Below are 13,283 nucleotides of genomic sequence, written 5' to 3'. Positions count from 1 at the left end.
GAACTGGGGGGATGCTGCGGCCCCAGGCCCTGCTTGAGCCCCCATCACTGCTGCAGCCCCCAAAGTCCCTGGGGGGCTCCCCCCCCCCCGCCATCAGCGTTAGCAGCGACAGCTCTGGGAGCTGCTGTGGCTGTCACCAACCTCAGGTCCCCAAAAAAGCCCTGACTCTGCAGCTTCTGAGCATCATTTGGGATCTCGAGGAGATGGAGACCAGGGGATGCCCGTAGCCCCCCAGAGCAGCTTTGCCCGGGGCCCACGGCTGGCCCCCCCAGGCCAGGAAGGGGTCACGGTCACAGCCAGACCCTCCTGGGGGGTGGTCTCTGCTCTGAGCCGCCGCCAGCTTGCAAGGAGTTGAGTCTGGGCAGCATCTTCCCATAGCATCTACCTACTGCCCTCGATTCACACCCCGCACACACGTGTGCGTGCACACACATGTGCTCGCATACACACGCATGTACTCACGTGCATACACCCACCCATATGCATGCACATACATGCCCATTCATGAGCACACATGCATGCACACAGAGCTGTGGCCATGCACGTATGTGCGCACACGCGTGCACATCCAGGCACACACACGTGGTGCAAATCAGGGCCAGCACCCCAGTGGGTGCTGAGCTGCTGTCGTGGGGCCACATCCTGCGCACTCCCTCCCCTTCCCCATCTTTTTGGGCTCTCCTCACCCTTCCGTGGGAGGAGCGAGCGTTGAGGTGGGGGGGAAACGGTCCCCCCCACATCATCCCAGCACATCCCAGTTTGGCCCTTGTGTGCCCAACTGCCGGGCGCTGAGCTCATGGCAGCCAAACAGCTACTTAATCGATCGATCGAGACATTTATCTGCCTCCGCCCGCCCCGTCGCTGCTGGATCGCCTCCAGGTTGCTAAAATTAGAAGCGGCTCTGGCTGTGCTGGGAGGGGGGCATGCAGTGGGGGGTGGGGGGGGTGCTGGTGTTTGTGCGAGGGCCGTCAGGGGTGGTGGGAACGGGGCTGTGAGGGCGCACTCGATGTCAGGTGCAGGGATGCGGGAGGGATGGGGACAGCAACAGCTGCACCAGGGATGGGGCTGGAGGCACCAGAGGCAGCATTAGATGGACCAGGGATGGGGCTGGAGGCACCAAGGATGGGGGCTGGATCACCAGGGATCGGGCTGGAGGCACCAGGGATGGGTTGGAGGCACCAGGGATGGGTTGGATGGACCAAGGATGGGGCTGGAGGCACCAGGGATGTGTTGGAGGCACCAGGGATGGTGTTGGACTCACCAGGGATGGGGCTGGATCACCAAGGATCAGGCTGGAGGCACCAGGGATGGGTTGGATGGACCAAGGATGGGGTTGGAGGCACCAGAGATGGGGTTGGATCACCAGGGATGGTGTTGGACTCACCAGGGGATGGGGCTGGAGGCACCAGAAGCAGCATCAGATGCACCAGGGATGGGACAGGATGGATGCACAGGGACAGCCACAGCAGGGCCAGTCCCGTCGCCCCCCCAGCGCCGTCTTGGCCAGACCCAGCCATAAGCAACCCCAAACTGGGGGAAAAAGAAGGATAAAACGATAAAACCCGTCCCCGCTGCAGGTCATCACCTGTCCTGGGGACAGCTTGGTGGACAACCTGCTGTGGGGGGTGGTGGCACCACGGGGACAACCCGGGAGCTCCTGGGGGGGGGGGGGGCGGGGTGTCGGTGCTGCTTTCCCCCCTCATTTATTGCCCCTCGACAGCAAATCAAGGCTTTTTAAGCGCTTCACATTTTAATTTTATCATTTTAATTTTATATCGCCGTGTCACCCCCAAAGGTGACAATCGGGGGCTGAAGGGACACAGAAGTTTTCCCTGGGCTGACACAGGGGGGTGGGGGGGGGTGGGGTGGTGGGGGGGGTCAGAGCTTTTAGCTACAGCTCGATGGGGAAAAAGGGAGTGAAGATGGGAATACGAGGCAGGATTTCTGTATTTTCCCTGGATTCCCTGTTATTATAGATAAAAAAGGAATAAAATAAAACAGCCGGGCTGCACCAGCCCCCCCCCTCCCACCCCTCAGCTGCTCCGGCAGCGCTCGGAGATGTAATAAATGCCTTTTTTTTTTAAAAAAAAAAAAATTTGTTATTATTTTTAATCCTCCCCCCCTGCCCAGTTTAGCTCCTGGGCTCTGATTGACGGTGATTGACAGCTCTGCCCATCGCTTGCACCGGGAATCGCTGCTGGATTATCGTGTTCTCGATATCACCGGGATCTTTATAAGACTTGCGCAGCCATCTGGGGGGGGTCGACCCCCCGCGGGGTCCCAGTGCTCCCCGCCCCCCCCCAGGACAATAACTTTTCCCCGTGGCCTTTTCCATTCCAGCTCGTCCTTGAATTAAGAGCCCGTGTCCCGCTCGGTGTTTATTTAAAATATTCCCGGCGGAGGTTATTTATAGGGGGGTGAAATGGAGCCGGGCCGGGGCCGCTGCGCTGAAAAGGCCATTTCTGACTTTTCTCTAATGGGCTGTTAAAAATCTGCAATAAAACACTCCCCCCCACCCCCCGGCTGGGAGCTGCAGGGGGCCATACTGGGATCAGACTGGGACCAGACTGGGATTAGACGCGGGGGAATACTGGGATGAAACTGGGACCATACTGGGATCAGACTGCGGGGGAATCCTAGGATGCCACTAGGACCATATGGAGATCAGTCTAGGGACAACATACTGGGATGAGGCTGGGACTGTACTGGGGGGGGATACTGGGATGCCACTAGGACCATAAGAAGATCAGCCTGAGGACACATACTGGGGTGAGACTGGGACTGTACTGGGATAGACTGGGGGGGGATACTGGGATGCCACTAGGACCATATGAAGATCAGCCTGAGGACACATACTGGAATGAGAGTGAGACCATACTGGGATAACACTGGGAGCATACTGGGATCAGACTGGGAGGGCACACAGGGATGAGACTGGGGCTGCACACTGGGATAAACCTGGGGGCCATACTGGGATCCGACTGGGGCTGCACTGGGACCTCACTGGGGGCTTGTACTGGTGGGACCATACTGGGAGCGGGAAGGGCCCATACTGGGGGCACACAGGGATGACACTGGGACCATCTCATGGACCACACTGGGGGTGGATGGGACTTAACTGGGATGAGCCTGGGACCACCCTGTGGCCGTACTGGGTGGGGACAGCACCGACAGGGCTTTTCCTTCCAACCCCAATTCTAGCCAAAAAGGATTAAAAAAATAAAAGGTGTGGATTTGGTGCAATTCTATTTTTTAGATTAACAAAATAAAAGGTGTGGATTTGGTGCAATTCTATTTTTTAACCAGATAAATAAAATAAAAAAGAAATAAAAAAGAAACCCGGCCGCAGGGAAGGAGCACACAGCTAATGAGAAAAAAAATAATAATATAAATTTTCCTTGCCCACGGGAGGAAGTGAGGTTATAATATAGCTTTTATTTTATTTTCTTTATATAAATAGCCCCCCCCAGTCCCTGTGCCCCACGGGGGGAGGCACCAGCTGCCCCCCCCCAAAAAATCTGCTTTTCTTCCTTAGAATGGGGGAAAACCAAGTCCGCCCCCTGCCCCCGCAGCACCCCTGTCCCCAGGTCCCCATCCTTTGGGGTCCCCAACCATGGGGGTCTCCAGCCATGGGGTCCCTTCATTGGGATCCCGTCCTTGGGGTCCCCATCCTTGGGATCCCTCACCCCTGGGTCTCCAACCTTGGGGTCCTCTCCTTTGGGGGGTCCCATCGTTGGTGTCCCCATCTTTGGGGGTCTCATTGTTGGGGTCCAAGCTCTGGGATCCCCATCCTTCATGTCCCTGTCTTTGGGGTCCCATTGTCGGGATCCCGTCCTTAAGGTCCCAACCTTGGTGTCCCCAACCTTGGTGTCCCCATTGTTGGGGTCCAGTCCTTGGGGGTGCCCATCTTTGGGATCATCATCCTTTATGTCCCTATTTTTCGGGTCCCATCACGGGGATCCCAACCTTGGTGTCCTGACACTGATGTCCCCACCTTTGGTGTCCCAACTTTGATGTCCCCCATCTTTGATGTCCCCACCTTTGCGGTCCCAACCTTGATGTCTCCACCTTTGGGGTCTCAACCTCGATGTCCCCATCTTCAGGGTCCCAACTATGCTGTCCCCATCTTTGGGGTCCCAACCCTGATGTCCCCATCTTTGGAGTCCCAACCTTGATGTCCCCATCTCTGGGGTCCAACTTGACGTCCCCACCTTTGGGGTCCCAACCTTGATGTCCCCATCTTTAGGGTCCCAACCTTGATGTCCCCACCTTTGGAGTCCCAACCTTGATGTCCCCATCTTTGGAGTCCCAACCTTGATGCCCCATCTTTGGAGTCCCAATCTTGATGTCCCCATCTTTGGAGTCCCAACTTTGATGTCCCCACCTTTAGGGTCCCAACCTTGATGTCCCCATCTTTAGGGTCCCAACCTTGATGTCCCCACCTTTGGGGTCCCAACCTTGATGTCCCCATCTTTAGGGTCCCAACCTTAATGTCCCCATCTTTGGGGTCCCAACCTTGATGTGTCCATCTTTGCAGTCCCAACCTTGATGTCCCCATTTTTGGGGTCCCATCGCCGGGCCCCCACCCCGGGAGGGTGGCGTCACTGCATGGGGCCGTAGGGCCAGTTGAGGGTGGCACCGGCGAGCAGCATGTCGCGGATGAGGGTCTCGATGGGGGTCTTGCCCACCAGGCGGCTGAAGAAGAGCTGCTGGATGCCGGGGGCGGAGACGCTGCGCAGGGCGGGCAGGCGCAGCAGCAGGCGCCCGAAGCGGCTGGGCTGGCTGGGGTGCTGCCGCCGCACGTGCTCCTCCAGCGCGCACTGCGACTTCTCCTGCAGGCCGGCCACCTGCCCCGGGTCCGACAGCCCCACCGCGTCTGCGGGCGGAGGGGAAACTGAGGCACAGCACCGCACGCCCGTCCCATTGCAACCCCACCCCATGAAGCCCCACCTCATTCAGCCACGCCCAGCCACGCCCCACCCATTCACTCCCTGCACGCCCATTGACACCCACTCCCCTTAGGACCTCATCCCATTAACCCCCACCCCTTGGAGCCCCACCCCTTAAACCCACCTCATCTGGCCACGCCCCATTTAGCCACACCCACCCCCAGCCCATTCACTCCCTGCACGCCCATTGACACAACACGCCCCTTGAGACCCCACCCCCATAAGGGCCCACATCATCTGGCCACGCCCCATTTAGCCACACCCACCCCCAGCCCATTCACTCCCTGTATGTCCATTGACACCCACTCCCCTTAGGACCCCACCCCCTTGAGCCCCACCTCATTTAGCCACACCCACCCACCCCCAGCCCATTCACTCCCCTGCACACCCATTTGACACCTGCTCCCCTTGGAGCCCCACCCCCTTAAGCCCCACCTCATCTGGCCACACCCCATTTAGCCACACCCACCCCCAGCCCATTCACTCTCTGCACACCCATTGACACCTGCTCCATCAGACCCCCACCACGTGGGACCCCACCCCCTGAAGCCCCACCCACACAAGCTCCTCCCCCTCCCGAAGCCCCGCCCCCCTCACCGGGGGAGAAGAGGGCCACGGCCTTGAGGCAGGCGTACTCGGCGGCGTCGACGTGCAGCGCCTTCAGCTTCTCCACCTGCTCCTGGAAGAGGCGGATGAGGTCCATGAAGGCCACCACGTGCTCCGCGGGCCATGGGGGCGGCGTGCAGCCGGCGGCGGCCAGCAACGGGGGCGGCGTGCAACGGCAACGCCGACTGCGCCGCGGTTCAGCACGAACAGCTCGCTCCAGCCCAGCCGCAGCAAGGCCACTTGATCCGAGAGCTGCAAGTCCGGGAAGAAGGGGATGCCCTTGGCCCACTCGATGGCACTGAAGAGGAGCCGCGCGGCCAGTTCGCAGATGCTCTCGATGCCCACCACGCCGCTGGGCTGCAAGCACTGGGTGCCGTAGCGAGCCGGGGGGTACGGTTCGGCGCGGAGCAGCAATGAGATGAAGCCGCTTAAGTAGCCGTGGCCACCGTAGGGGTCGCCGGGGACCATGGGGGTACTGGCCGGGGCTGCTCGGGGCGTGAGCCATGCGGCCTCGCTGCACGGCTGCGGAGGGGAGCAGGAGGTCAGCACCCCGAGCGCCCCCCCCCCCCCCCCCCACCCAAGCACTGGCACCCCTCTGTGTGTGTGTGTCCCCTCCCCAGTTCCCCACGGATCAAACACACCGGGCTGGGGTGCCCCCCAGGGGTGCAGGGTGGGCGCTAGAGGGTCCCCAGGGGATGGAGGGCAAAAGGCCTGGGGGTACCCCCACCTGCGTTAGAGGGGGGGTGCACAACCTGGATGGTGGACAACCCCCCCCCCCCCCCCCCCCCCAGTGGCCCCCAGCAAGAGGCACTGGGGGCTCGCCTGCCCACCAGCTCCCACCCGGCACGCTGGATTTGGGGACCCCCTGCTGGCGTTTGGGGTCACCCCCTTCTGGCGCAGGGATGGTGCTGAGGAGGGTCCCTAGGGTGATGCTGGGGGTGGGGCAATAGCTCCCACCCCTGGAGTTTTTTTGCACTTTGGGCTTAAAAAAAAACAAATTGGGTTTGTTTTGTTTTGTTTTCCCTGGTGATGCCATGCGGCTGGTGGGGGTCCAGCCTCCTCCTCCTCCTCCTCCTCGCCAGTGCCCCCCGCTCGCCCCCCTGGCATCGCCACCCCCCGTGGGCGGGGGCAGGCTCTGAGCCAGGCTTAGCCTAATGCGGCGTGACAGTCCCAAGTGTCAGCCAGCGGTCGGGATCGGGGGGCCGTGGGAACAGGGGGGTCCCCCAGGATGGGGGTGCCGGGGGCCTCCCCCTGCTCTCACCCAGCCCTCGGGGTGCAGCCTATGGCCCCCGCGCCCCCCAAAATGCTCCCTCAGCTCAGCATTGCCCCACCGGCCTCTGATGGATGTGGCCCCCTCCTCGCTGCCCATGCACCCCCCTTTGCACCAAGAACCCCCAAATCCCTTTGCAGTACCCTGAACCTCCTTTGCATCACCTCAAGCCCCTTTGCATCCCCAGTCCCCTCTTTGCATCCCCCTGACCCTGCTTTTGCATCCCCCCAAACCCCCTTTGCATCCCCCTGCTCCCCCTTTGCATCCCCCTAAACCCCTTTGCATCCCCCCCCAAACCCCCCTTTTTGCATCCGCTTGCCCCCCCCTTTGCATCCCATGCCTCCCCCTTTTGCATCCCCTCCTGAACCCCCTTTGCATCCCCCTGCCCCCCCCTTGTATCTCCTGAACTCCTTTGGCACACCCCAAACCCCCAACTCTATTTCCCCCCCCTTTTTTTGGCAAAACAACTGCCTCGAGCCATTGGGCGTGTCCTGGCCAGAAATTAGCACTTTTAGCCCCAAAACCCAGGCAAGTAGCTGCAGAGGGAGGGCTTCATCCCCTCCCCCCACCCCCCCCCGCCCGCTGGTGGGGCTGAATCCAGCAGCTGGACAAGCTGATACCCCCAAACCTCGGCGTGGGGTCAGGTCTCACATTCCCTGTGTTTCATCCCGGAGGATTTTCCCAAAGCGAAGGTTTAACGCAGCCCCCCCAGCCTCGGGGGCCGGATCGGGCCCAAAGCAGCTCAGCCAAAGGCTTCGGTGCTGGTTTTGGTGCTGGTTCCCAGCTGGGAGCTCTGGGATAAGGGGCATCACAGGGAGCACGAGCCAGCAGGTTTGGGGGACCCCAACCCAAGCCAGAGCGTCCCTGCCCCAGCACGGCCAGTGATGCCCTGACTGCCCGGGGAAACTGAGGCATGGAGCAGCCGGACCCAGAAAATTAAATCCCCGGGAAGGTTTAACCATTTCCACGGGCATCCGCAGTGTTTCCCCGTGCCTGGAGGTGCTGCATCCCACAGTGGTTTCACAAGACACCCCAGGAGAGCTGGGAGCCCCCAAAAATCAGAGCCAAGAGGGGGTGCAGAGGGGGGAGGGAATTGGGGGACCCCTGCCTGGGGGATAACGCCGTGCCGGGGGATCCACCGTGGCCATGCCCATCATGCCAGATCCCGGCGTTACCCAAGCAGCAGCAGCTTGTGGCAATTCTCAATTCAAACAAAGCTAAAAAAGAAAAAAAATCCCAAACGCCAAAACCCCCCAAAGCCCAACCATGACCCCAGGTGACCCCCGCCAGCCACACTTTCTCCAGGGCAGGGAATTTGCCTGAATTTATTTTTTTTTTCCCCCCAGGGATTTAATCCCCAGCTCCGGCTGCACGAGCCGGCAGAGCTTTGCTACAAGGGGGTCTGGCTGTGCCCAGCACCCCTGCAAAAATCCGTACCCCCCCTCCCCCATCCCACCAGCCTTTTTGGGGGAAGAAAAGGGGAAATTGAGGGTCTGGCTGGAGCTAATTTTGCCCCCAACCCTGGTCACACCTAATTAATAAATTCACATTTATCTGTGCAAGCCCGGCTGCAATGCCGCGACCGTGCTGGGATGCTGGGGGATCCCTTCGCCGCCTCCCACCGCGATTTTCCACTTTATCCAAATTTTTGTCATTTTTTTTAATGCTAGAAAAGGCAACTTTGGATTTTTTGCAAATTTTTTTCATGCTAAAACAGGTGACTTTCCAACGGCTGGGGAGCATCGCTGCCACCGAAGGACCCATCCATCGGCACCGACTGGAGCGGCTGTGAGATAAATCCCATTTGAGCCACTGAGCCCAGCCTGGGTCCTTGCTATAATTATTTATATAAATACTAAATTAATAATTAAGGGCCTTGAATATAAATAAGGACCCCCCAGGTCCTTATTCAAGCCGGGAGGATGCTGCACGGCAGAGCTTCAGCTCCGAGGTTTCGGCACGGCAATGAAGCCGATGCTCCAATGCACAATTTCGGGGTTTAAAACCAAAAAAATCTAGTTTAAAGCTGCTTTTTTTTTTTGGGAAAAAAAAAAAAAAAATCAACCCAAAAACGTGAGGATGGCTGGAGGCAGAGGGACTGGCACACGGCGCATCGCTGGCAGCCGGAGATGTGGTTATAATCGCGGGTCGCGCCGAGTGTTCGGAGTCATTAACTTCAGATTTACCGGACACTCCTCACCAAACGCCAAATTGTTCATTTTTTGAGGAATACGGGTGTTACTGCCCTGGGATCCCCCGGGATCCCTCCCTGGGCTCCCTGTAACGGGGAGGGAAAGGGAATCGGCCCCGGTGCTGAAACCGAGCCCGAAGGACAAGTTCAATTGCAAAGAGCAGTTTATACCATGACAGAATTCCGCTTTCACTTTCTTCCTTTTACTTTCTCTTTCTTCAGGCGCCCCTTTCCCTTTCGCTCCCTTCCCTTTCCCTTTTCCTCTTTGCTTTCTCTTTTTGCTCTCTCACCTTTCTCTTTCCCTTTTGTCTCCCCGCCTGGGCTCGCTCCCTTCCTCCCTCCCCTCTCCCCCTTGCTCTGTTTCGCTCCTGCACTTTTTCCTCCTCTTTCCCCCCTTTCCTTCTCTTATTTGTTGCTTTTTTTCTGCATCCCCCCCCCCCCCCGCCCCCCTTTGCTTTTTGCCTTCGCTCTCGCCCCTTCTCTTTTTTAGTGCCCGCTCCCTCTTTTGCACCCCTCCCGCCTTATCCAGCCTCTGTCCCTTCTCCGTGTCCCCTCTCCCTCTTCCACCCTCGCTCCCTCTGGCAGCCCCTCTCCCTCTTTTCCCGTCTCTCTCCTTTTCCACCCTATCGCCTTTTTTGCATCCCTTCTCCCTCTTTTGCAGCCCCTCTCCTCTATTCCATCTTCTCTCCTTTTCCACCCTCTTGCTTGTCTTCCCTCTCTGTCCTTTCCCCCCTCTCTCCTCCTCCATCCCCTCTCTCTCTTTTCCACTTTCTCTTCTTTGCACCCTCTCTCCTTTTCCATCTTCCCTTCCTCTTTTCACCTTCTCTCCTGCTTTTCCATCCCCTCCTTTTGCCCCCTCTCTTCTTTTCCACCTTCTCTCCTTTTCTACCCTCTCCTCCATCCCTCTCCCTCTTTTCCAGCCCCTCTTTCTTTGCCCCCTTGCTCCATCCCCTCTTCCTCTTTCTGACCCTCTCTTCCATCCCCTCTCTTCACCTTCTCTCCTTCTCCACCTTTTCTTCTCCCATCCCCTCTCCGTCCCCTCTCCTTCCTCCGTCTCCGTCCCCTCTCCTTCTCCCATCCCCTCTCCTTCCTTCGCCTCCGTCCCCTCTCCTTCTCCCGTCCCCTCTCCTTCCTTCGCCTCCGTCCCCTCTCCTTCTCCCGTCCCCTCTCCTCCATCCCCTCTCCTCCATCCCCTCTCCCATTTCCCATCTCTCTTTCCCCCCTCTCCCTCTTGCACCATCTCTCTTTTTCTATCATCCCTTCCTTCTTTTGCCCCCCCTCTCCTTTTTGACCCCACTCCTCTTGCCCTCCCCTTGCCCCCAATGCCCCCCCCCACCTTCCCGGCGCATGCCGACACGCAGGCACTTGCGGAGCCGGCAGTACTGGCACTGGTTGCGGTGGTGCTGGTCCACGGGGCAGTCGCGGCCCCCCCGGCAGCTGTAGGAGAGGTTGCGTCGCACCGAGCGCTTGAAGAAGCTCTTGCAGCCCTCGCAGGTGACCTGCCCGTAGTGCTTCCCGCTGGCCTTGTCCCCACACACCAGGCACCCCCCCGCCGCCCCCGCTGCTCCCGCCCACCGAGGAGGAGGAGGAGGAAGAGGCTCCGGCCACGGCCCCGCTGCCAGAGCCATGCTGGGGGGTAGGGGGGGAAGCCCACCCCGGGGGTGTTGGGGGGTGGATAGGGATGGAGCTGGGAGAAGGGGGGAGTTCGGGATGGAGACCTGGGATGGAGGCGGGGGGGGGGGTGGGGGGGTCGGGGATGGATGTGGGTATGTGAAGGGGGGGGGAAGGAGATCCGGGATGGAAAGGGGGGGTCTGGGATGGAGGGAGGGGAAAGGAGACCCGGGATTGTGAGGGGGGGAGGTCCGGGATGGAAATGGGGGTCTGGGATGGAGGGAGGGGAAAGGAGACCCGGGATGGAAATAAGGGTCCGGTATGGAAATGGGGGGTCCGGGAGTCCGGGGTGGAGGGAGGGGAAAGGAGACCCGGGATGGAGAGGGGGGGTCCGGGATGGAGGGGGGGCAGCGATGTCCGGGATGGAGAGAGGGGGTGTCCGGGAATAGAGATGGGACGCGGAATGCAGGGGTGGGTCCGGGATGGGTGGGGGTCCAGGGGTGAAGGGGGGAGCCCCAGGCTGGGGAGAAGCCCCCGTGCGGAGGCAGGGCCCCCTCGGACGGGCCCCCCCGGCGGGGACGCGGCGGCCCGGCAGCGTGCGGAGGGGCTGCGGGCCGGGAAGGACTGCGGCCGCCAGGGGGAGGGTCGCCGCGGGAGGGGGAGGGGGAAGAGAAAAGTTCATTCTCCTCCCCGCGGGGGGGGCGGCTCCCCGGGGCGGGGATGGGGAGGCCCGGGGCGGAGATGGGGGGGGGGGGGGGGGGGGCTGGGGCGGAGATGTGGGGGGGGACGACGGCGGGTGTGGGGATGGGGGGGGCCGGGACGGAGATGGGGGGGGGCGGGAATGGGGGGAGCCGGGGCAGAGATTGGGGGGGTCTGGGGCGGGGATGGGGGGGCCGGGACGGACTTGGGGGGGCGGGGATGGGGGGGGGGGGGCCGGGGGGCGGGAGCCGGGCAGGGGATGGGGGGGGTCCTGGGCCGGGGATGGGGGGCATGGGGGGGGGAAGGCGGGGTGGAGATGGGGGCGGGGCCAGGCATGGGAGGGTCCCGGGCCAGGGGGGGCGGGTGGGGGTGTGGTCGCCGCGTGCCCCCCGTGCATGGGGGGGGAGGGGGAGCTGGTTCCGCCCACGGATCTTCGTGTAACCGGGGTTGGGGGTGCACGTGGCTCCAGGTGTGCAACGCGTGTGTGCACGGACCCGCGCGTGCAACGCGTGTGCGCCGGTGGGGGAGCCACAGCCCCCCGCGCCGCTATATAAGGGCATGTGGGCGGGGGGCGGAGAGCTGCGGCCAATCAGAGAGGAGCGGGGCGGGCTAAATTGGGCGGAGTCCCTGGGAGAAGGGGCGGGGCTTGAGTCCGGGGGTTTAGGGCCAGGCGGGGTCCCCCGAGGACGGGGAACGGGGGCCTGGAACGGGGGGGCGCGGGGGGGTCGGGTCCAAGGGAGAGGGGAGGGGAGGGGGGGGTCCGGGGTTGTGTCACCAGGGAGAGGGGACAGGGATGGGGCCGGGTCCTGCACCCCCATCCCGCACCCAGCACCCCCATCCCCGATTCCGCACTCAGCACCCCGCACCCAGCACCCCCACCCCACAACCCCATCCCGCACCCAGCACCCCCACCCCGCACCCCCATCCCCATCCCGCACTCAGCACCCCCACTCCGCACCCAGCACCCCCACCCCGCAATCGCATTCAGCACCCCGCACCCCCACCCCCGCACCCGCTCCCCGGACCTTGCACCCCGCACGCGGCCGGAGCCCCGGGAGGCGGGAAGGGGCCGCGGGGCATCCTGGGAGCTGCAGTTCTGCCGGCGTCACGTGACCGGCCCGGGGGCGGGGCCTCCATCTCCCAGCGTGCTCAGCGGCGGAGCAGGGCCTGGGCGGTGCGCGGGTGAGGGCCGGGGGCGCCCCAGTGGCACGGGGAGGGGGCACCGGGATTTGGGGGGGAGGGGGGGGGGGGGCACCGGGATTTGGGGGGGGAGGGGGGGGGGCACCGGGCATGGAGGGGGGGGGGGGGGGGGCACCGGTTGTGGGGGGGTGGGGAGGGGAGCATTCGGGCATGGGGGGGGAGGTGCTGCAGGATCCCCCATACTGGCCCCATCCATAACCCCCCATGTGAACCTCCACCCCGCCCCCCCCCAAATGGAGCCTGACATGCTGAGCCCCCCTCAGCCCCCCCAGGCAACCCCGCATCCCCCCCTTCCTTCCTGCAACCCCCCACGGGGGGCTGATCCGGCCGCCCCCCCCCCCCCCCCCCCGCCCAAACGGGGCCTGATCCTGCCCCCCCATACCCCTCCCAAATGGGGCCTGATCCGCCCCCCCCTACAACCGCCCCCCCGAAACAGGGCCTCACCCTGCCCCCCATCCCCAAATGCAGCCTCATCCGCCCCCCCAAATGGGGACTGATCAGCCCCCCCCATACACCCCCCCTCCCCCCCCTGAACCGGGGGCCTGATCCTGCCACCCCATACCCCCCCCCCAAATGGGGCCTGATCAGCCCTCCCATACAACACCCCCCCCCGCCCAGATGGGGCCTGATCCTGCCCCCATACTCGTCCCCCCCCCCCAACCGGGCCTGATCCTGCCCCCCCCCCGACGCCGCTCTCTCCCCCGCAAGCCCCCCCCTCTCTGGATGCGGGGGTCCCCTGGTGGCGGCCGGGGGCGCG

The 13,283-nt window shown here is 62.4% G+C and overlaps 1 protein-coding gene across 1 annotated transcript; it reads right to left on the bottom strand.

Annotated features, from left to right (window-relative positions):
• Nucleotides 1-3,415: 3,415 nt before the first annotated feature.
• LOC130141412 (nuclear receptor subfamily 2 group F member 5-like) lies at nucleotides 3,416-10,651 on the bottom strand. The gene is given in 6 exon segments (XM_056322356.1): nucleotides 3,416-4,876; nucleotides 5,547-5,715; nucleotides 5,717-5,749; nucleotides 5,751-6,026; nucleotides 6,028-6,077; nucleotides 10,353-10,651. Coding segments are annotated over 6 exon segments (1,095 nt in total). The 5' UTR covers nucleotides 10,645-10,651; the 3' UTR covers nucleotides 3,416-4,601.
• Between the last annotated feature and the right edge of the window lie 2,632 nt (nucleotides 10,652-13,283).

This window comes from Falco biarmicus, chromosome 19 (genome assembly GCF_023638135.1).
Source record: "Falco biarmicus isolate bFalBia1 chromosome 19, bFalBia1.pri, whole genome shotgun sequence".
NCBI lineage: Eukaryota > Metazoa > Chordata > Aves > Falconiformes > Falconidae > Falco > Falco biarmicus.
This window is presented reverse-complemented; position numbering and strand designations above follow the sequence as displayed.